The 25,032-nt window shown below is 37.2% G+C and overlaps 2 protein-coding genes across 2 annotated transcripts; both read left to right on the top strand.

Annotated features, from left to right (window-relative positions):
- Positions 1-968: 968 nt before the first annotated feature.
- LOC134633771 (hemicentin-1-like) lies at positions 969-11,939 on the top strand. The gene is made up of 6 exons (XM_063482819.1): positions 969-981; positions 3,167-3,496; positions 3,589-3,945; positions 4,075-4,194; positions 4,374-4,417; positions 11,757-11,939. Exons 1-6 carry the CDS (start codon positions 969-971, stop codon positions 11,937-11,939), a joined length of 1,047 nt encoding a protein of 348 aa, XP_063338889.1.
- A 328-nt stretch (positions 11,940-12,267) lies between these two features.
- Positions 12,268-23,527, top strand: LOC134633780 (uncharacterized). Its single transcript, XM_063482832.2, has 7 exons — positions 12,268-12,379; positions 17,513-17,842; positions 17,950-18,303; positions 18,412-18,528; positions 18,676-18,713; positions 18,816-18,924; positions 23,190-23,527. Exons 1-7 carry the CDS (start codon positions 12,268-12,270, stop codon positions 23,525-23,527), a joined length of 1,398 nt encoding a protein of 465 aa, XP_063338902.2.
- Positions 23,528-25,032: the final 1,505 nt, after the last annotated feature.

Here is a 25,032-nt window from a genome sequence, read left to right on the forward strand (position 1 = left end):
ATACCTGGCTGAGAAGGACCATGGGTCAAAGCAGACTCCAGCACCTGGAGAATGTGATAGACAGATTTGCCAACCTCAAGGTGAGGCGATATAGGTTAAAAGAAAAGAAAAAAAAAATCTGCAGAGCCATAGTAGTATCTGCACTAAAGATCTTTTCATACATTGTATACATTGTACCATAGGCCAAGGTGTCTCCATTTTTCTAATTTTTTAATAGTATTCTGTACATTTCACGGACTCTTCTATTTTTGGAGTGTATTTTTTATGTATATGTATTGTATTATACATACACATTAAAAGTGAATCTCTGTCCAGAAAATGCATTCAGTTTTCAGTCAGTTTTACTCACTATGAGCATCATTCATTATTCTCCCCCAGTAATTAAGGTTAGGATATGTATTTTTTTTTTCTTCAAATTTCAATCCATTCTTCTTTAGCAGCATTTAAATAACCTTTATCAGATTTGATGGTTTTGTTACAAACTTTTCAAAAAAGTGTTTTGCTTTTCTTTCACAAATGTGGGGATTAAATTGTGTTAAAATGTACAAAACAGTGATGTCATGTTTTGTGACGAGGACCTAGCCACAGAGAGACTTGATGAATTTAAGAATCTTATGATTTAATAAAGAAATTTGCAGACTTGCACAGAAATGGTAAAATTATGATGACTGATAATGGAGATGAAGACAACAGACGATGAGGACAGGGAGGAACAGGGGTTTAAATGCACCAAGGAGACAGTCAGAGGGAACTCAGGACAACTGGAGACATTTAAGGATGCAGGGACTGACAGAGACAGGGAAGAAGTCTCATCGTGACGAGTAAAGTTTATCTTGCCTGGCTGGGCAGCTCTCTGGGTGCTCAGCACCCCCAAAGCTCTGATTCTAGAATCGCCCCTGACTGAAACTCAGAACACAACCCAACAGTTTTAGTTAGACTCTGTGCTGTTTTAGAATTTCAGAGCAAAGATGAGGTCAGCAAGTACAGTGCAGGTATCCAGTTTTAGGATTAGATATTAATGCTTATAGAACAAAAAATGCAGATGAAACCCGTTGAATGAACATTGGCTTTAACGGTCTGTCTTCAATGAAAAGATTCTTCAGCTAATCTTAAGTTTCAGTGAATGTCCTTCAGTATCAAGTCAATAAAAAGCAAACACACATTCAACAACTAAACTGGCAGGTGAAGGTTGTGGTAGCCTGTTTCTCTGCATTTTGACCAACCACTGAAGCTGCTGACTCAGAAAGGATCTCATTTTGTGCTTTCACCAAATATTTACTCTGTTAAGTTAAATACATTGTAACAGTCTTTGGTGGCTTGCCAAACCCACTTTATAGTTTATAGCTTGTCAGCCAATTAAAATTCTGCCCTTAAAGGAAAAAAAAGGCCAGGGTAAGACGAGTGAATGATAAGCACTTTCTGTTGTTTCTCTGTAACTACCAATGAAAGATGCCAGACCACAGTAAATTGTAGCTTTTACTGATCACACCAGATCTAAGCAGATCTCTATGTGTGTCCCTTTCTCATATACACTTTAACAGCTCTTGTAAATTGTGTAATTATAATTGTTAGTCACATTAATAATATAGTGTTATTACAGTTTCCTTTTTTAGAATAGATTGAAAAGCAGTGATGCCAGACCAGTTACTTGAGATTAAAACAGAGACAGGAAGTAAAGTCCCTTGTATCCATGCCCTTGCTTGAAAGCCTAAACACAACAATGTGCCCATGCTTCTGTGTCGCTTTGTGTGTTTCCGGTCAAGCAGCAGTTGAAATTTCAAGGCCAACATTTTTTTATTAGTACATTTAAATCTTTTAGCTTTCTGTATAAATCTTCTGGATTTGGTGCCCCCACCCCCCATGGTACATGGATCTCAGTTGAGTCAGAAGCTCCCATCAATGTGTTTGTGTTTTGGAGGCTGTAACTACAACCACCTCCTCAACTCTATATGCTGGTGCATGTGTCTCCTCTTTAGGAACAGACTGCATTGGTAATAATTAATAATGTGCATGTCATTAACTGCATTTTGCACAGGGACAGTAAAGTTGAGTCTAAACTTCTGAATCAAATCTTTGCCAGCTACTGTAAGATTATACATCGTTGTAGCGAAAGGTTGGACATGATTAAGCAAAGTATTTCAGAATTGGTAGTGTAAGGTTTTGAGACTGAGGCTTTGAGACTTGTAAATTTATTTTTAAAAATGTCATAAATATATAAGTGGCAGCGGTTGAGCCTGGTAATCTCTGGTGATACATTCATTTAGGACATCTTTGCAGTTTTGAGATAGCACGGATAATTGTGTAGCAAAGTGTAAAAATACATTATAAAAGCAAGGAAAATGACGGGATCCAGTGTTTTGGGGGTGTGACTCATATTAATTCAATTTACGTAATTATTTATATCATATATTATTTGCAACATTAAATTGTTGCATCAGACCAATAATATTGTTACAGTAATTTTGGTAACAGTTACTTTACCACTACAATTTGTTTCCTAACCTTAAAGGTACTCCTTAACCTTAACCTAACCATAAACCAAACCTAGCCTAAATGGTAAATTATACTTTTCAAAGCAATGAATGCTTTAAAAAGTGCCTCACTTATTTATGTTATGATAGTGGGTCATGCTAATAATGGTAACAATTTTATGAGTCCTAAATAGCTTGGCCATATTAGGTAGGATAAAGTCTGTTGCCTCTATATTCTAGAAAATATCCAGACAATTCTGTTTTTGTGTTTTAGTTTACTGTGTCATCTCTTACGTTTACGCCCTCAGAAATGAAGAAACCCACCATAAAAGAAAAGCATGTTGATGGTGTTGTTTCATATGTTTAGGCTGGAAAGATGGTTGATATTATTTCCACTGTGGTAGTGCAGTGAAGCACTAACGTAATAAAAAGCCAATCAGATTGTTCTAAAATTGTTCCCTCCCACTTGATGTGATTATATTAAGTTGCATCAGCTTATAATATGTTTAAATGCTGTGTGCTTTAATACAAATGAGCTGCAAGTGGATTAATCAGAAAATGCTGATAATATTTTACATACTGCTGAGCATCAGAGTTGGTAGTAAGTTTATTTATTTATTTATTTATTCATATATTTGTACAATTTAGCATTTCCAAATCTATCTCTCACTGCTTTTTTCACATTTTATTTTCAGGATGCACAGGTGATCTATTCTTTGAAACAAAGAGTTTAGTTGTTGGAGATTATGTGACTCTGAAATGCCCACGCCAAACAACTGAGTACAAAGAAACCATGTACTGGATAAGGATAGTTTCTGGCAGCTCAGCTGAATTCTTGGGAGGAACATTTACCTTTGACTATAATGGTGTTAACAAAACTCCCCATATTACAGCAAAACAAGAACCTGGAACTTTTACTCTTGAAATAACTAAAGTTAATCTAAGTGACACTGGCCTTTACTACTGTATAAAAGTCAGGCAGCTTGCTATGACATTTTTAAAAGGAACGTTTCTTACAATTCAAGGTGAATATGTTTTTTTTTCTTTCAAAAAATCTTTTTTTTTCTCAGTGAAGTGAGTGAAATATTTTAACTATTTCTTCTTTTATATTTTCCAGAACTAGAACCTGATATCACTGACATTTTTCAAATGCCTCCATCTGATCCTGTCTATCAAGGAGATCCAGTGACTCTGCAGTGTTCACTCCTCTCTAACACTAAGAAGAAAACTTGTTCTGAAAATCACACTGTGTTTTGGTTCAGAGCTGGAACAGACGAGTCTCAACCCAGTCTAATCTATGCTCATGGAAATACTGGCGATGAATGTAACAAGAGTGCTGAGGATCCTTCCCAATACAAATGTGACTATAGCTTCTCCAAGAACGTCAGCACTGCTGATGCTGGGTCTTACTACTGTGCTGTGGCCACATGTGGACAGATCATTTTTGGAAATGGAACAAAGCTGAACATTAAGGGTAAATTTTCCAACGTTTATCCAATAATTTAGAATATATTAATATCAGCTGAATACATTGGTGTCAAATTTCTAATGTAACAACAACAACAAAAAAAATCATAATGATGGGATGCTTATATTTTTCCAGGGCCCAGCACATGGGACTTGCAGAAGGCCAGTACACTTCTCTTTCTCTTATCTGCTGCACTGGCTACAAGTCTAATTGTTATAGCCTACCTCGTAAAGAAATTAAGTGTTTGCTGCCCTGGTAAGTTTTCCCTTCTCTATCTAACAGTATTTTGCAAAAACGTCACATGAGGTGACTGTTGTTGTGATTTTAAATAAAACTGGCAGTCAGGTGACTGACAAAAATGAATTGAATTGATTCACAAAGTTGTTTTTTAAAATCAGCCAAGAGTGTCTTTCATCTTAATTTTTTTGTTTCAGACACAGATCTTGGAACAACCAGTGGCAATCACGAGAATCAGGAGGTAAGGTGTATATCAGAAACAAAGATAAATTAATGGCATTTGAATTTTTTTTCACTTTATTTATCTCCAAAAATCGTATGTATTTCCTCAGAGAGGTGAGAACTCGATGGTTTATTCAGCAGCAACTTTCACCATAAAGAAAAGTGGCAAATTAGTGAGAAGAAATGAAAAAACAGAAGAGGAAGCAACAGTCTACTCTGATATCAGTGCTTCTGCAGTAAAATAACTATTTTCAAACTGAATTTGAACTGATATTATCAATTACAAAGTTTTGTATGACAAACAACAATGTCATACAACATACAACATCTTCTATTTTACTTTTGAAACCCACAAATTATATTATAATAACATCTATGATTTTAACATCACATTTTGTTATTGTCCAGTTTGTATTATTAATGCTTTTTTTAGAAGTGTAAAATGTAAATTTTGCTGATATACTATGACGCTATATATTTAAACAAATGCTTACTTCCTTGCAAAGGGGGCTTCCCATCTTTCTTTTGTTAACATGCATATTTCATCATCTTAACCATTCTGTAATGCATCAGTGCAATTTAAAACACTTCAACAAAACTGACCTATGTGACCCACAAAATATTGGACGTCAGACAGATGTCCAATCGATCATGTCTATATTGGGTCCATTGGTCAATCACCGATTCTGGACATGTGTACTACGTCTGAACTTGGTCCATGATTTTGACGTCCAGCCCTGACCCAATTTGATGTTCAACATTTTAAACTTGGACTGGGTACATTTTTTGGACGTCATGTGGACACCCGTGAGAGGTGCAGGGAATTTACATGATTAATAAATGTAATGTTTTTTTATTTACAAATATCAGCATTGTTGTTATCAAAATGAGATATATGAATATGGATTATTTATAAATAAACATGGTTTATTATGTATTAGCCTATTGGTTTATTTGGTACATGTGGGTTTTTTTATTTTGTTTGTTATTTTACATTTTCCTGATTATTTATTTTAATTAATCAACTTATTAGTTTGAAACCAGGTAAAACTGAAAACTACTAAAATGTGTTGAAATATTAAAAATATTGAAATCCATGTTAAAATGTAAAATAACAATGGTTATATTTAGAAAAAGTTTTAAAATTCATTTTAAAAGGAGTGCAATGTGTTTAATAAGTTTAAAAAAGCATTTGCATTGTATATGGTTTGTTTTTATGTTAGTGAGGTTGATTTCCTGTTTTATTGTGAAGAACTTTGTAGGAGGAAGTGAATGTGGTTGTGATCGATGGCCTGCTCTGAGAGACGTGACAGAAAGTACCAAGGGTTTGTGCAAGTTTGTATGTATGAATGAACTGGACAGCTCGACAGTGTTTGTCGATGCACACATTTTGTAAACTGAACCCGCAACATCTTGAAGATGTCCACTGACCACTCTGCATTCCCTCACACATAACTGTTACTGTAGAGAAAACATGCCCTCCACCCTCTGGAAACATGGGACTTATTATAAAAATGACATCTAAAAAAAAGGCTAAGTGTGACATTGAAAAGGCACAGTTATGGAGGTCAAGAGTAGAAGTTTATTTACTGTCATCATAGTCATAATAATGCATTTGTATTCACATATAACATAGTAAGGAGGGGTAATACTACATAAATGATGAATAGCACTTGCTAATACTTTACTAATACCTTAATAATACCTTGCTAATAAGTGCTATCAGCTTTTCTAACCACAAGATTTCATAAAATAAGGATTAAAGATTAAGTTTGGGAGGTTTTAAAAGTTTTACAAATTCAGATATATATTATATTGTATACATATGATATATATTATTATTAAAGATCAGCAAAGATATTTTAGATTCCACTAATGTTATTATACTTTATTTGTCTTATACTTTATTCTAATGGGTTGCAGCTACTAATCACTATCTGATAACGTCTCTGGAGTAGGTGGCAAGCATTAGGATAAATTACTGTGGTAAAAAAAAAGTCATATAACCTGTGAAACATCCTTTTGATAGATTATTGGCAGCATCGAACCACCACCACTTTCACGTGAATGCACAAGGGAAACCCTGGGTTAAATTAGCAAGCTGATAACCAGCTTTGTGTGACCGATTATCATGACTGCCAGTGTTAGGATAAGTGAATCCAGATGATAAAAAGACATCTTGGGTATGCTGAACAAGTTTCATAGTATGGGGCTCTGGTCTTCCACCCAATGTCAGGTGACTATTCTTTGTGCATTTTAGCAAAAATGAAAAACATCCACCCAAACGCCATTTCCCAAGTCAAAGTCTTTCTTACAAATACCTGTTAAAAAAAATGCCTCCCTTACAATTTAAGGGAAACATTTGTTTTTCTTCTTTTAAACCACTGGTGTCTATTTTACCAATATATGTCACAAAGTAATGCAGTTGCATGCAATAGTCATGCAACTGCATTACTAGGTCACTGATTATTAGTTTTGAGCTGCCTATCCATATTTGTGCTAAGTAAAGCATAGGCAGTTCTTTGGCAATAATTAAAAACCTTGCCACAGAGACCAGTGAAGAATTTGACAAGGAAATGTTTTCTTTCCTGTTCTACCACTTTGATGCTCTTGTAAGCTGTTTGTTATGCTATGAATTGATAAAACGGTACTGTAAGGCCAGCTTCCTGAGATTAAAGACAAGAAAAGCTGCTTTTCTATTCACACCTTTATTTGAAAGCCCAACCACAGAAATGCTTAAGTTTCCTTGTATTGCTTGACAGTGAAGACTTTGAATTGTGTTTGTCACACAAAGAAAAGGCAAATTATGCAAAAAAATAAGGGAAAATGTATTTTTTGTTTTCACTCCTCGGCTGCAAAAGGCTGATGGGGTATTGACATTACCCTGCTGTCCAAGCGGACAATGTGGACACCCAAGTCTGAGAATGTGATAATTCAATAATGAATAGATAGCATAGGTGTATCTACTGAAAATCTTGGATGAGCTCAAATTTCAACCTCAACCTCAAGGTCAGAGGTCAAATTTTTTTTGAAAATCTTTAGAATGTGATAACTCGACAATGAAGTGATGTAGGATTTTCAAATTAATACTTTAGATTTATCTACTACAAATCTTGGACGACTTCAAATCTCAGTGACCTAAGGAGCTTAGAAAGAAAAGACTTCTTTAAGTTGCAAGCAACTTTTTGCAAGCAACTTAAAGAAGTCCAGACGCTTTTCTTTCTAAGCTCCTTAGACTACGATGACCTGGATGACAGAGAACCTTCACAGACAAATCTCAGTGACCTCGACCTCAAGGTTGGGGGTCAGGTTTTCTGAAAATGTTGTGAATGCACTTGCAGATAAATAAAAGGGCGACTGCAGTTACATAAACGATAATAACTTCTACTGGGCTGCTGGTGTTGGATGTGACATTTATCCAGGACAGAATAGGGCTGAGCATAGCAGAGCTTGTGGCTGGACATGCAGAACAGTGCAGTTATCTGGCTGTTCAAAGCAAAGTTGCGCATAGAGTCTAGAGTGTGACTTGTTAATCCAAATGAATAAAGAATCAAATCTGAAGCAGAGCAGCTGAAATGGCTTTCGGGTCTAAGAAGCAGAGTTGAAGAGAGCTGCAGTTACGTTAGAATAAATGGATTCTAACTTGTTTATCTATGTTTCTTGTCAGCATAGCCAGATTTGTCAACTGGGGATTGGACCACCAGGTCCTCCACCCTTGACTCCTTCCTGATCTACAAAGCACCAAACCCCTAACCATCTCTGCAAGCTGTGGGCTCAGGTTGTGTAGGCCCAGCCAGGCCTCATGGATCAATATCAGGCCCTTAGGATAGTTTTTAGATTATTTTGTTGCATTACAGTGGAGTGTGGTTGTAGGTGCAGATTTTGCGTCTGTGTCAAGGTGCCCTCAGACAGGATACACACCTTTGTATGACCCCTGTTCCTTATGATCACTTGTATGTGATTTTACCATTTCACTCTTTCAAAGAAAATCAAATACCTGTCTCTGAGGAAACCTGGGTAACTGTGGTGGGAACACCGATAGTTCTTTAAGCCAGGGTCTAGTTTCCCCTTGAGGTCTGTCACCATTACAGACTACTGTGTAGATCAGCATAAAGGATCTAAAAAAAATGTTTTTTGTACATTTATTTCCAGGTGATACAATATAAACAAATCTGTTATCTGTTATCTTTCTATAAGTTTCAGTTTGAGAAACCCGCAACAAGAACCAAACATAAGATGACAGAGCCTACGATTGGTGTTGTTTCATGTGCTTAGGTTGGAAAGATGGTTGATGTTGTTTCCACGACGCAGTGGAATACCAACACAATGAGAAGCCAATCAGGTTCCTCTGAAATAGTTTCCTCCCACTTCATGTGATTATATTTAGACAAATCATTTCACTAGGTTTTTAATACAGCAGTACCAAGAGGAAAGACCAGAAATGAGGATTATATTTTATTCCTATCTGATGCTTAGTATTGCACGTAAGTATATGTAGAGTGCCCATACTTAGACTAAATATATGTTACAGTAAAAAAACTGAGAAGAGGATTTGGGTGATTTTGTGTCTTGGGTCACGACTGACAGGTATGATTTTTTTTTTCAGATTGCTCAGATGAACAGATTTTTGAGACAAAGGCTGTTCATGTTGGAAAGGAGATTAAACTGACATGCCCCCGTAAGGAAGTAGGAACCTTGTTTTGGATCAAGCTTGTTTCTGGAGACTTTCCTGAAATCTTAGGAAGGACATTTAGCTTTCAGAGTGTTGATCAGCGCATTAGAGCTGTAACAGAAACTGGAGCATTTGTTCTGTATATTACAAAAGCACAGCAAAGTGATACAGGAGTTTACTTCTGTATAAAAATAGAAAAACAAGAGTTAAAATTTTTGAATGGAATATTCCTGAAAGTTGAAGGTAAGTACACAAAAACATCTTTAAGTCCCATGAAAGTTTGGAAATTTACATAGTTTATTTAAAAAAACCATATATAAGATAAGATAAGATCTTATCTTTATGTAGTTTATTTAAAAAAACCATATATAGTGTGTTTACTTATATTTACACATTTATGAATGTGTAAAAAAGCACCGTTTACATAATTTAATTTGCAATTTGTCTTTTTATAAACATATATGATTGATGTGTTTCTCAGGACCAGAACCAGCTTTCACTACAGCTCCTCCATCTGATCCTATGTATGAGAAACCTACATTCACTCTGCAGTGTTCATTCCTCCATGACTGCCAGAATAAAGCATGTCCAGCAGCTGATACTGTGTTTTGTTTGAATGCTAAATCACATAAATTTCACTCCAGTTTGAATCATACTCATATAAATGGTGGAGCTGAATATGAAAAGAACTTGGATGGACTATCAATAATGAAATGCTTCTCCAGCTACTTGAGAAACTTCAGCACCTTCGATTCTCAGACATATTACTGGTCCACGGCCACATGTGTGGAGTCATTTTCTGAAGATACAACAAAAGGTGATACTGAAGGCGAGTGCATCATGTTTTTATATAATGGAGAAAATTATAATATTTGTGCATTTGATTTGATTTTAGTTTTGAATCTAATATTAATCTAATATTGATTAATCAAATAATACTTTTATTAACCATTTTAATAATGTTGAAGGTTAATTATTTTCATTTTGTGTCAGCAGTCAATAAGAACAATACAGTTCTCTATCTGTTATGTGCTGCTTTGGCTATAAGTCTGATTGTTATAGCCTCTCTAATTTATTCAATCAAGAACCTGAAGAGGCAACCATATGTGAATTGTAATGGTAAGCATTCACTCATACTGTACATCAATGTATCAAATAATACTTGCAATAGTAAACTAATTTCAGTGCTCTGCCTTTATGTGACAATATAGCTGCTGTTGGTCTGCAAACAAATGTCATTCCAAATGGTGATCAGGAAAATCTGCAGGTAAAGATACATATAACTCTGAGCTATAAAAATATTTTAATGTCTGTGTGTGTAAATATTAATATGTGATGCTTCCTCAGGTAGATGAGGACTCGGTGGTTTATTCTCTAGCAACTTTTAAAAAAGTGAGCAAATCAAGGACAACAGATACAAAACCTGCAGAGTGCATCTACACTGATGCCAGGGCCCTTGTATTGGATTGACATCTATCAAACTCATCAATGTGAATACAAATGTTTATACAATGTTTTTTGTATAAATGTAATTTATCATTTGGACAAACTGAAACAAAATATGAAATGTATGTTTTAGGTTTTTGTCATAGCTTACATGCAGAGATAATAAATAAACAACAGATGCAAACAACTGAATGTTTTTTCATTGTAGAAAGTTTGAAAAAGAAAATGTTTTTATTGTGATGTTTCACAATAATCATTTGTATATGTATGTATTTTTCAATGAGCTTCATCAATATTATACACAATAAAATAGATCTAATATAAATATATATGTACATAAGACTATTATATGCATAACACATTACATACATGACAAAAACATGACAGAAAAAAACACCATGACTATTTATAACTAGCCATGGTGTTAAAATCACAGACACAGATTAATCTCCTTATTGCCCATGGAAAAAAGTCTTTCCTAATCTGCTTCTTCTTCAGATTAGAAATTGGTGACTAGAAGCTTTTATTCTTTCTTAACGGACAAATATGCTGTTATGCAGTGATATTAAAGAAAAACCCAAAATTCAAGTCACTAATTGTTTCTTGAAGATTTTACTTAATATTGATTGTAGTTAATTTTTTAAAAGTTGATATAGATATTATTTTTTTATGTTAATTAGCTATGAAGTTTGCATTTTGGAAACCTCTCAGTCAATGTAAGATGCTTTGAAATAAATAACACATGGTCTTGTTTATTAAAAACTATTTAACAGTTAAATATTAATGGCAAACCAGGAGGAAAATGATTTACATTACAGTACATTGGCTTTTGTGTTGTCGTCCTTGCCAGTAGTCACACTCGATTAAGAGTAGCATTTTGCTCCTAACAGTCCAGAGTGTCAACTTTTGTGAATTTTTTCAAACATTTTTCTCACAATCTGAGTAATAGTAATGGATAGAGCAACATACACAACTAGTGCAGGTTTTTGACTGTCAACTTAAGTGTGATGCTTTTTTTTTTAATTAACTAAAAGAGGCCTATGAGATGAGCATAGAGGGCTTCCTCACAGACAACCAACCCTATCAGGTGTAGACATTCATCCAAGCATCCAAAACACACACTTACATACACCTTCTCCCTCAGCACAACCCACCCTCCCTCTACAAACATGAGGTCTGGAGAAGATTAGTCATGAAATGTTTTGAACGGGTACTGCTCAGTACATCATACCCTGCCTAGCCCCCTCCCTCGACCCCCACCAGTTTGCTTACAGAGCCATCTGGAGAACATGAGAGCTATGTAAGGATGCTCTTCGTGGATGACAGCTCAGCATTCAACACTTTAATCCCAGACATCCTTACCACCAAACTGGACCACCTTCAGATCGTCCCTGCATCTCCTCCTGGGTCAAAGATTTCCTAATCACTGGTCTCAATCAGTCAGACTCCCAGGCCCCCACATCTCTTACCCCACTGTTACTCAGCACCGGATAACCACACAGCTGTATTCTCAGCCCCCTCCTCTACGTGTTGTACACATATGACTGTACACCAATCCAACCACATCTCCAATCATTTCACCTGGACCCAAAAAAAACAAAGCTCTAGTAAAGAAGGGCCAGCAGCAGCTGCTCATCCTCCCTGTCCTAAAGAAGAATAACCTGGCCCAGAAGTCGCTGTGGGGAGTGTGGTCTCCTTTTGCCCGGGTGGATGGTACAACTGAGACCAGGAAGCCTGGCAGAAGGTAATTAATGCCGCTCAAAAGAGAGCTGGCCTCCCTGGAGGAGATGTTCAGATCTGTCTCTGGACAACCTGAACCATCACAGGTGATCCCTCACCACCTGTTTGACCCAATGCCTTCTGGTAGGCACCTCAGGTTAATCAGGTCCCACACCTCCAGATTTACAAACATTCTGACCCACCAAACACTATCCACCCAACCCACCCCATCCCCCTCCACATACAGTGGCTTGCAAAAATATTCAGCCCCCTTGAACTTTCCCACATTTTGTCACATTATAGCCACAAACATGAATCAATTTTATTGGAATTCCCCGTGAAAGACCAATACAAAGTGGTGTACACGTGAGAAGTGGAACGAAAATCATACATGATTCCAAACATTTTTTTACAAATAAATAACTGAAAAGTGGGGTGTGCGTAATTATTCAGCCCCCTGAGTGAATACTTTGTAGAACCACCTTTTGCTGCAATTACAGCTGCCAGTCTTTTAGGGTATGTCTCTACCAGCTATGAATATCTAGAGACTGAAATCCTTGCCCATTCTTCTTTGCAAAACAGCTCCAGCTCAGTCAGATTAGATGGACAGCGTTTGTGAACAGCAGTTTTCAGATCTTGCCACAAATTCTCGATTGGATTTAGATCTGGACTTTGACTGGGCCATTCTAACACATGGATATGTTTTGTTTTAAACCATTCCATTGTTACCCTGGCTTTATGTTTAGGGTCGTTGTCCTGCTGGAAGGTGAACCTCCGCCCCAGTCTCAAGTCTTTTGCAGACTCCAAGAGGTTTTCTTCCAAGATTGCCCTGTATTTGGCTCCATCCATCTTCCCATCAACTCTGACCAGCTTCCCTGTCCCTGCTGAAGAGAAGCACCCCCAGAGCATGATGCTGCCACCACCATATTTGACAGTGGGGATGGTGTGTTCAGAGTGATGTGCAGTGTTAGTTTTCTGCCACACATAGCATTTTGCATTTTGGCCAAAAAGTTCCATTTTGGTCTCATCTGACCAGAGCACCTTCTTCCACATGTTTGCTGTGTCCCCCACATGGCTTGTGGCAAACTGCAAACGGGACTTCTTATGGTTTTCTGTTAACAATGGCTTTCTTCTTGCCACTCTTCTATAAAGGCCAACTTTGTGCAGTACACGACTAATAGTTGTCCTATGGACAGATTCCCCCACCTGAGCTGTAGATCTCTGCAGCTCGTCCAGAGTCACCATGGGCCTCTTGGCTGCATTTCTGATCAGCACTCTCCTTGTTCGGCCTGTGAGTTTAGGTAGACGGCCTTGTCTTGGTAGGTTTACAGTTGTGCCATACTCCTTCCATTACTGAATGATCGCTTGAACAGTGCTCCGTGGGATGTTCAAGGCTTGGGAAATCTTTTTGTAGCCTAAGCCTGCTTTGAATTTCTCAATAACTTTATCCCTGACCTGTCTGGTGTGTTCTTTGGACTTCATGGTGTTGTTGCTCCCAATATTCTCTTAGACAACCTCTGAGGCCGTCACAGAGCTGCTGTATTTGTACTGACATTAGATTACACACAGGTGCACTCTATTTAGTCATTAGCACTCATCAGGGAATGTCTATGGGCAACTGACTGCACTCAGACCAAAGGGGGCTGAATAATTACGCACACCCGCATTACGCACAAAGTTCAAGGGATCCGAATACTTTTGCAAGCCACTGTATACACCCCACGCCTTCCCACCCACCTGACCAATCTGAGCCATGGTCTAAGTAACCTCATCATTCAGGCCATTCACACAAAGACTTGAGTCAGACCAAGTCCTTTGCACTACTTCCAAGCACTTTGCAACCTGCTGTCTAATGTATGTCTAATGTGTTTTCTATTTTGTGCCTTTCTTGTTTTGTATATAGTCTTCTTGATTGTATGTATTTCTCCTGTTTGTTATTCATTCCTGCTGTCTTACTAGTTATATTTTATTCTTGCACAGTTGCTCTGGAGCACACACAATTTTTGTTGTACATTAACAATGACAATAAAGAGCTATTCTTTTCTATTTATTCTATTCTATAGTAATGTCACTATCTGATATCGTCCATTTAAATATTGTTCAGCTATGGTTTCTTTGATTGCCCTACTACAAGTTGAGAGAACAATGAGCAGATGCACAGTCAGCAGCTACACTGACAGACAAAAGTTGTGGTGGACCGTTTCTCTGCTCTTTGACCAACTACTGAAGTTGTTTACTCAGAACATATCTCAGTATGATCTTTCACAAGACATGAAGTGAGGGAAGAGCTGCAAGGCACTTCAGCAGGCCAGTTTAAGTTGAACAGCTGGAATAGATCATTTCAGTTGTGCGTGTTTGTTAATTTGGAACATTGTTTAAAAAACACATTCAATGGTGTGTCCAAACGTGATGTTAGTTCATGTTTTATTTTTTTTTTAATTTCTTTTTTTTTTAATTTATGCAAATTTCAAAATTTTTTACACAGTCACAAACAGCGGGACTGAAGAACTCAGACAATAAAGACAGCAAAATAATAATCAAAACCAAAAACAGACAAAAAAAAAACAGCATACATGGCCAGCACTTATTAAGAACAGCAGAGAAGGAAAAAGCAAATGGTAAAATGGTAAATGGCCTGTATTTGTATAGCGCCTTACTAGTCCCTGAGGACCCCAAAGCGCTTTACACATTCAGTCATCCACCCATTCACACACACATTCACACACTGGTGATGGCAAGCTACATTGTAGCCACAGCCACCCTGGGGCGCACTGACAGAGGCGAGGCTGCCGAACACTGGCGCCACCGGGCCCTCTGACCACCACCAGTAGGCAACGGGTGAAGTGTCTTGCCCAAGGACACAACGACCGAGAATGAGCCCCTACATGGTATACATGTCAGACAACTCATAATCCAGTGAGTCCAATCCACATTGAAGATTGAATCCAGAGATCCAACACTAGGAGGAGCCGATTCATATCAGGTATGGGCAACAGCTCAGGATAATAATAGTTAAGACAACGTAGTCAGGACCCAGGGTGTGGACTGTCTTTCTTAATGTGATCTATAAAGGGACCCCATATCTTCCTGAACTTCTTCATGGAGTCAGATGTAGAAAACCAAATTTCTAGTTCATGTTTTATTTTTAATTGATAATTGATTTAAACTGGATGGATATCTGTTACAGCTCTTGGTTAAACGCACTGCAATAATCTCCGGTGAGGCTTTATAGTTGCCAAACTTACTGTATAGTTTACAGTTTGGCAACCAATTAAAAGTCAATTTCTAAAAGAAAGAAAAGGAAACACAAAGTTAAGACAAGTGAATGATGAACACCTTCCCCCATTGCCCACAGTGACATGTGATTAAGAGTGATCACAGCATGACTGAGCAGGTCTCTGTGTATTTCCCTTTCTCACATACCCTCTGGCAGCTCCTGTGAGTTGTTTTGAAATAATTATTCATATTAATTATACAGTTTTATTCAACCTTCCACCAGTGGTACAAGATCAGTTACTTGAGACTCAAACAGAGATGAGATGAAAAACCCCTTTGTATTCATGGCCTTGTTTGAACTCTCAGACACAGAAGTGTTTCACCAGCACTCCTGTTTATTGGTATCGTTGTGAGTTTCCGGTGCAAGTACTGTTGTGAGAACATGCAAAAAAAAGATGTAAGGCATGAAAAAGTCACAATCTATAATTGTAAGTTATTACCTTTTGTGTTTGTAGCAATCAATATACATATGACTATGTGTACATGGAAGATGTGACCACAGGATTGTCTCAGAAAATTACAGGGAGCTAACTGACTGAACTGTATGTGCCAAAGATCAAATAGCAGTTTATGTATTTAGGTAATAATTATTTGTATTTTTATCAAAGTGAACTGGGTAAGTGGTAAGCAACTTCTCTCAGACAATCCAGAGTTCAGCAATGAAACTTCACAATGTGGTACATCTTTTGCCCATGAAGATTCCTGACTATATCAGAAATTATGATATCATTATGTTGCCTAGCAACTACCTAGCAACTTGTTAAGATGACCATTTTTTTTTAGCATTTATGCACCTTTAGTACCATTTAAAGCATGCTATCATTTTTCTTTCACAAAAAGAACATCAAATTTGTCACTGTTAAAGGTAAATTATGCATGATATATTATGAAACTCTCTTTGCTTGGAAACCACCTACCAATGGGCAAAATTGACCTGTTTTCAGCCTTTATGCCCCTCATGAAACAGCATGTCAATTTTATTTAATGATAATGTCTCATTCATATCCATAAATTTGAATTATACATGCCACCTGGCAAATGGCTCGAGTAACTCATGTTCATCAAATAACGACCATCCACTACCACTATTTCTTGCCATTTCTCATTGTAATTGACCATATGGCTTTACCAACAGCATGAAGCAATACTGTAGCATGGACATCTACTTTTGTACTACATGTGTAAGTGGAATTAAACTGGTCATCATTGGCAATCCATTCACATTGAACTTAATTGCACTCAAATATATATGTGGATGTAAGTTGTGTGTAGTTTTTTTGAAAATATGTAATCCAGTGTTTCTGACAATTATTCCTATGACTTATTTTGCATTACTAAAGTCCCAAAGTACCATTTAAAATGATAAATAATAAAATTGTAATAAATGTAAAAGTACCGTAAGTAGTAGTTTCATAGCTTTAAGCTTAACCTTAATGCTAATCACGGCTCAACCTTAAAATAAATTTTGAAAGCTTAGAACACTACGGTCTCTAATTTATGTTATCAAAGTTTATAAAGGTGATCTATGGTACACAGCTTAACCATATTAGTAGGGATTAAGTCAGAGTATTTTGGAAATTTACAGGCAGTTTTAATGTTTTAGTCACCATGTCATCTCTCGTGTTCACTTTGTGTGAGTTACAGAAACCCACCATAAAGAAAACTGTGCTGTTGGTGTTGTTTCAGTTGTTTAGACCGGAAAGATGGTTGATATTATTTCCACTGTGGTAGTACAGCAAAGCACCAACATTACGAACAGCCAATCGGATTGTTCTGAAATTGTTCCCTCCCATTTGATGTGATTATATTAAGATACCCCTTGTTATAGTATGCTTAAACGGAAATGAACTAGAAGCGGATTAATCAGAAAATGCTGATTATATTTTACGTACTACTGAGCTTCAAAGTTGGTCGTAAGTTTAGATTCAGCTTTTTTTTTCCAATTTAACACCTGGGATGCAAAAATGTATTGTTAACTCCTCTGCTTCATTTTATCTTCAGGATGCACAGGTGATCTGTTCTTTGTAACAAAGACTATTGGTGCTGGAGAAAATGTGACTCTGACATGTGCGCGCCCGACATCTGATTATGATGCTACCTTGTATTGGATCAGGATTGTTTCTGGAAGCTGGCCTGAATTCCTGGGAGGAACATTTGCCTTTGATTATGTTGGTGTTAACAAGACTCCTCATATTACGACAAAACAAGAACCTGGAACATTTACTCTGGAAATAACTGAAGTTAATCAAAGTGATACTGGTCTTTACTACTGCATAAAAGTTAAACTGCTTGCTATGACATTTTTAAAGGGAACATTTCTGAGAATTAAAGGTGAATTGAATTACATTTTTTTTTCAGCGTGAATTTTAGTTTTTCTTTTTTTGTTAGTTAAAAAGTGGGTAGAACGTGTTAATTATTTCTTATTTTATATTTTCCAGGACTAGAACCAACTATCAATGATACCATTCAAGTGTTTCCTTCTGATCATGTACATCCAGGAAACCCAGTGACTCTGCAGTGTTCAGTTCTCTCTAACTCTGAGAACAAAACATGTCCTCGAAATCACAGTGTGTTTTGGTTCAGTGTTAGATCTGATAAATCTCATCCTAATGTAATTTATACAAATGAAAACAGCGATAACTGTGAGAAGATTCAAGAGGCTTCCTTCACACAGAAATGTGTCTACAGCTTCTCCAAGAATGTCAGCTCCTCTGATGCCGGGTCGTACTACTGTGCTGTGGCCACATGTGGACAGATCATTTTTGGGAATGGAATAAGACTGGATGTTAAAGGTACATTTCAAATTTTTATTATTTATTATTTAGAATAGATTATTATGCATTGATATCAGTTTTTAATGATACCAAAATTCATATTCCGTGGTGCATGTATTTTTCTAGAACTCACCACATGGAATTTGCAGAAGGCCAATACAGCCGTCTTTCTGTTATGTGCTGTTTTGGTTACAAGTCTGGTTGTTATCGCCTACCTCATTTATACCATCAAGAAGAAAAAATGTAATTGTTGCAAAGGTAATACAACTTTCCCCTTTCGTCAGTCAGATCTAAAAGTATTTAGCAAAAGCTAACATCACGTTTTATATCATTGGTTTGTTTCAGTCAGCCTAAAGCATCTTTTAGCTAAAATTTCTGTGTTTCAAACAGATGTTGGAACAGTCAGTGGTGAGGAGCAGAGTCAGCAGGTAGGGTGTATGTCAGAAAAGTAATGGGGAAATTAATAGGTAAATACTTCTATATATTTGTAGTCAAGATCTTTAGTTGATATATGTTTGATTTTTCTACAGACAGTTGAAGATTCAGTGGTTTATTCATCAACAACTTTCACCTGGAGAAAAACTGACAAAGTGGAGCAAAGGAGTTCCAGGAAAGCAGAGGAAAAAACAGTCTACACTGGTGTGAGAGATTTGTAGCAGATTAAAAATTCACCTGTGGAAATTGCTAATCATTAGAACCCGAGCTTTTCTGAAAATATGTGGGAAAATGTAGCACCATAAACACCACAGGGCCTCTGTTTCACTTCTGAAAATGCTAATGTAATATTTTAACAATATATTATAACAATATATTGTGTAATATACAGTTTTTGCCTTGTATTTAGTATTGTGATTTTAATTTAGTTTTAATCTCAGAAAACACAGAAAAGTTGGGCAGTCATTTTAATAATAAAATAAATAATAATAATACTATGCTCCTTCTGGTCATTTCCACATTGTCCTCCAAGTTTTTCATTCTCTCTCTCACGCTCTCTCTTAAAAGAGCACCCTTTTTAATTTCTTTGATTTTATTTTGATATATTATTGAAGATGTAGAGCAGACTGTTAAGTGACTTCCTCTCAACCACAGCTTTAAGCATGGCCAATAGTGGAAGTCATAGAGCCTTCTTAATCTTAGCATAACTCTTAGCAGCTAATTCAAAAAACTGCTAAAATCAAATGAATGACATTTGATCTTTTATCTATCTAAAAGCACTTTCTAAAGGCCCTCTGCATTGTTCTCTTGCCAAAAAACAAAACAAGCAAAGCCACATGCAACAGCTACACTGACAGACAAAGGCTTTGGTGGGCCATTTCTCCACTCTTTGACCAAACACTGAAGCTGTTTACTGAGAACAGAGCTCACTGTGCGCTTCAACAGGATATGATATGACAAAACAGCTACAAGACTCTTTTTATATAGACAAACCAAAATGATTTAGTGCCATGCAAAGCACAAATATTGTTTATTTTTTGTGATTTTAAGCAACAAGCATTTACAACCACCTATCACCAACTATATATATATTCAACATTCACAAAGCATATTTAGTGACTGGTTCATCATCACTTTAGACATGCTACCTGTCCATCATTGTGCTAAGTGAGGTGTGTAGGAACACACGACTTCAGAAGTATAGTTAATAATATAGCAAAGATTTGAAGACATTGCCATGGATACCAGGAAGGGATAAATGATTAGCACCTCCCTTCTTCTGCCAGCAGCTAAGAAAAACCACAGAAAAGGAAAAACTGTCACAGTGTGATGTGCACTTGTTCCTTCCTGTTCCACAGCTCTTATAAGCTGTTCAGTTATACATATTATTACAACAGTTCTATAGTTTCATTCCACTTGCCTCTTTAAAATAGACAAAAAAGTACTGCAAGACCAACTTCCTGATAATAAAGAAGAGAGTGAAACAGAAACAAAAGCAGCTATGTACTCACAGCTTTCGCTGAAAGGCCAGCCGCAGAATTGCTTATGTTTGTGTTCACCATTTATCACTGGTAACTGTGAATATATGTTTCTTTGTCTCTTTTTGCAAATAATGCTTTGCATGCAAAGAAAAAGCTGATTATACGTGTAAGACCGTTTTTGTTTGCTTTCTTTTTGAGAGATGGGAGCATGGTTTTGTTTTTAAACACTTTATTTGTTTGACCTATTATGTTTTTTATTTGCATATCAGTTCTACATTTGTTCAGGACCAGTTGTACTATGAAAAAAAATCCCTTTTTTTTCCTTTGTCAGTTTAAGAAGTGAAGGGGCAGAAAGGGCTCGTGGTCTCAGGCTGTGGCAACCAACACACAAACGTCTGCCTTGCCTCCAGCTTAAGTTGAACAAGTGATGTTGTGGTTCTTGTGACAACTTCATTGTCAGACCAATGGCTTGTGGTCCAGAATATGTTGACTGTGATTAGGCCACAAAGCAAAATATTTCAAGTTCTGTAAACACTTGTGCCAGTTATTTATTTTTAGATTTTTGTTCCTTTTTTTTTTTTTTTTTTGCACAGTAGGTCTCTCGGAAAGCTATGCGTTTAATTCAGATGTAGTGTATTACTTTTTGGTGTTAGGATTCTGCTGCTTTCATTCCTCTGACAAGTAATAGGGCAAGTATGATGATAGTATTGTGATTACAGGGGATTTGAATGTCTTCCAACCTAGTGTTTAGATTTAATATACCAACAATGTTTTTCTGTTGTGTAAATTGCTCTAATCAAAACCAATTCCAGAGGCCATAGAGACCTATTTTGAATAAATGAATTAAATATAAAGGTCAAGGTCAAGAGGTCAAGTTCAGTACCTCTATTATTTGGTGTAGACAGCTATCAGCCTAGTTAACACCGATGTCTAGTAACTATGGCTAATAAATATTCTTTTATCAAACTTGGAAATGTGCATAACTTGATTAATACAATCGAAAACCATTAGTTGTATCTTGGTTTGGGTCTTCTTTTTACGATGTAGTTCAATATTCCCTGATGCTTTTGTGGTTGAAGTAAAAAAAAAAAAAAAAGTAGTTTTTTTTTTTTCATTCAAGAAGCTGGCAATAGCAACCAGGCCTGAAGCCAGTTTAAATGTGGAAAAGTTTACTCTGTCATTCTGTAATGTGTCTGAGTGTGCCACGGAGAACAGAAAGAAGAACAGAGAGTTGTCTGAGGGCTTGAGAACAAAACTTGTGGAAAAATATAAACAATCTCAAGGTTACAAATCCATCTCCAGAGATCTTCATGTCCCTTTGTCCACTGTGCACAACATAATCAAGATGTTCACAACACATAGCACTGTAGCTAATCCCCCTGGAGGTGGACGGATGAGAAAAATTGATAAAACACTGCAACAAAGGATAGTTCGAATGATGGATAAACAGCCTCAATTAACTTCCAAATAAATTCAAGCTGTTCTGCAGACTCAGGGTGCAACTGTGTCAGCTCGAACTATCTGTCGACATCTGTAAGGAATGACCACACTGCTGAGACAGAAACATAAAAAAGACAGACTGTACATGCCAAAATCGGTCTGGAAGAACCAGTTTTTAGTTTCTGTGTGAAACTTTTTTTGTCTGTTTTTGTGTTGATACACTGCACATAAAGGAAATAAAAATATATATACGAAGACATTTGTAATTGTAACGATTTTCTGGCAGAAAATGTGCATTATCTAGAAAAATTCCTGGGTGTTGACAATTTCAGCTATGACTAAATATCCTGTGAGTACAATTATTTTACCAATCAGTAAAATTTCCTGTGGGGATCTTGCTGGCTTTCCCCATTATCATAGGCATGCAGCCTGATTTTACCTACAGTTCACTGTGCACATCAATACAGCAATGGTTGACCTGCAGGTGCCCCACCCTTGTACTCTATAGAGATGGACCGATCCGATATTACGTATCGGTATCGGTCCAATACTGACATAAATTACTGGATCCGATATCGGAGAGAAATAAAAAATGTAATCCGATCCATTAAATATCAAAAAAGCACCTCACAAAACTTGCGACATGGCGTAACTCGGCTCATAACCGTAGCACGTCGGAGCAGTGTGCTCACGTGATAGAGCGGCTGTGTGTATTTGAAGCCTCGCTAGCAAACCAGCATTTCATTTCCGAGGAAGTTATCCCAGAGAGAAGTAAAGCAAGTGTGTAAGTTCATCTCTGAATGTTTGTAAAGCATTCCCACGTTAAGCTTAACAACCGATATATGGAGCGACTGCCTCTCTCCCTCCCTCTCCTGCTGCTACTTCAATCATGAAACTGCTTAATGATCAGCTGATCGGCTTTTCTGTCGCGAGTCCGTCTCTCTTCTTTGTTTTTGGCCCACTTCGCGCCAGAAAGAGGAAACCAGTGGCTGAACAACAGCAGCACGTTTAAGCTTGATAAGCTGTTGTTAGAATTTATTTAATATTACTTTCTACACCAGGATCCTTTTCTACGTAGCTGACGGCTGGTAACTGTGCAGGGGCGGATCTAGCAAAGTTTAGCTAGGGGGGCTGATAGGGCATTAACAGGGAAAAGGGGGCACAAAGACATACTTTTCTTTCTTATTCTCATTTAAAATATCTAGCTTTTAATAAATAGCTGTGTATTTTTTGCATACAGGTATAACAGAATAGCTTCAGTGGTTTTTTTTGTTTGTTTTTTTTTACACTTGAGTATGAACGTATACAAAAAGCAGCAAGATATTAAAAAAACAGTTTTATTGATTAAAAAACACACTATATCGGATTCATATCGGTATCGGCAGATATCCAAATTTATGATATTGGTATCGGTATCGGACATAAAAAAGTGTTATCATGCCATCTCTAGTACTCTATAGTACTCTGATTACTTGCCATAAAAGTCATCACAAGGATGGATTATGTGAAGTTTGACAACCATACAAATGGTATGGTTTTTATGGACAGAATTTCTAGACGTAGCCAAGCGGCAGAAGGCTTTCACTTGGGTGGTCTCAGAATCTTTTCTGGATAATGTGATGATGGCTTCATCGGGTGATGGCCTCCAGCTCGCCTTGGAACGGTTCGCAGCTGAGTGTGAAGGAATGAGAATCAGCACCTCAAAATCTGAGGCCATGGTCCTCAGCCGGAAAAGGGTGGAGTGCTCATTCCGGGTTGGGGATGAGTTCTTGCCCCAAGTGAATGAGTTTAAGCATCTTGGGGTCTTGTTCATGAGTGACGGGAGAAGGGAGTTGGAGATGGACAGACAGATTGGTGCTGTGGCTGCCATCATGTGGATACTGTAGTGGTCTGTTGTGGTGAAGAGAAAGCTGAGAGTAAAAGCGAAGCTCTTAATTCACCGTCCCTACCCTCACCTATCGTCCCGAGCTGTGGGTAGTGAAAGAATGAGATTGCGGATACAAGCAGCGGAAATGGGCTTCCTCCAAAGGGTGGCTGGCCTCTCCCTTAGAGATAGGGTGAGAAGTTCAGCCATCCGGGAGGGGCTCAGAATAGAGCCGCTCCTCCACATCAAAAGGAGCGAGTTGAGGTGGTTCGGGCATCTGATAAGGATGCCTCCTGGGTGAGGTGTTCTGGGCATGTCCCATCGGGAGGAGGCCCTGGGGCAGACCCAGGACATGCTGGAGAGATTATATCTCTCGGCTGGCCTGGAAACGCCTTGGTGTTCCCCCATTTTCTGTCCAGCTAATGGGTTATCAGTTTTGAGATGTGCATTTGTAAATTATACCAGTCAGGTCCTTCTGAATTGAGGTTCCCCTTTTTCATAAAACCCACAGTTTCCAGAGTCCTATGTATCACAGAGTCCAGGTTCATACACAAAAGTGCAAAGCTAGACTCTGATGGTACAGACACGTGATTCAGGGTGAAGATTCTGTGGCCAAGACTGCCACGCACCTGATGGCTGGGTCAGATCAAAGAAGACATACAACAAGTGAACAAAACTGCTGAAATATATTGCTTGATATCCTGTATAGCTTAGAGATGTACCTCTCTGTTTGATGGACAGCTGGAGGCTGAATTGCTGTTGTAACTTTAAAGAAGCAGGTAAAGAACTATAAGAAGCTGGAAGAACTGAAAATATAAGACTGGCTGAGAGGAAGCTGAAAAGTTAAAACTTCTTTCAACAAAAAAATTCAGACAAATTTAATACAAATGTGACACAGCTAAATTCAGAAAAGTTACATTTGTAACTTTATGTTTCCTAAAATGTTAAAGCATTTAGACTTACATGCAAGTATAATTTCTTTTATTTATCTTTGCTAATGTTAATTTTTAATGTAAAGATGTCAAACCGTGTTGGATTTTTGAATTGTTTTCATTTAGTATGCATATAGATCAATTCCCACTTACAGTGTATGTTATTCATAAATGATTAACCTTCTGGTAAAACCTCACTGATCACTGTTGTTATGAAAACATATTTAGTTGTACATCTGTGTTGGTTTACTAATAATTTTATATATTTATTCTGTATAATAATGACCAATCAAATCAGTTTTCTTCATTTTAAATGTGAAAATGGACATCACTGCTACATTAATGAAAGAAAGCTACCCAGCCAATCATATATCTCCCAGCTGAACACTTGCACAGAAATGGAAAAGAAAGACAGAGTAGCAAGAAGTAGAGAACAGGGAGATGTTTTCCAAGAGTCTGTTGAGGGTGTTTTTTAATGGATCTAATTTAAAAAAACTTATTTAAAACCTGTTTTTCTCAAAGGCTTACACTTATTGTGTGTGTTAACTTGAATTTTATTTCTTTGTAAAGTTTATTTGGTTATTTTTATTGCTTT

The sequence above is a fragment of the Pelmatolapia mariae genome, linkage group LG2 (genome assembly GCF_036321145.2).
Source record: "Pelmatolapia mariae isolate MD_Pm_ZW linkage group LG2, Pm_UMD_F_2, whole genome shotgun sequence".
NCBI classification, from domain to species: Eukaryota; Metazoa; Chordata; class Actinopteri; order Cichliformes; family Cichlidae; genus Pelmatolapia; species Pelmatolapia mariae.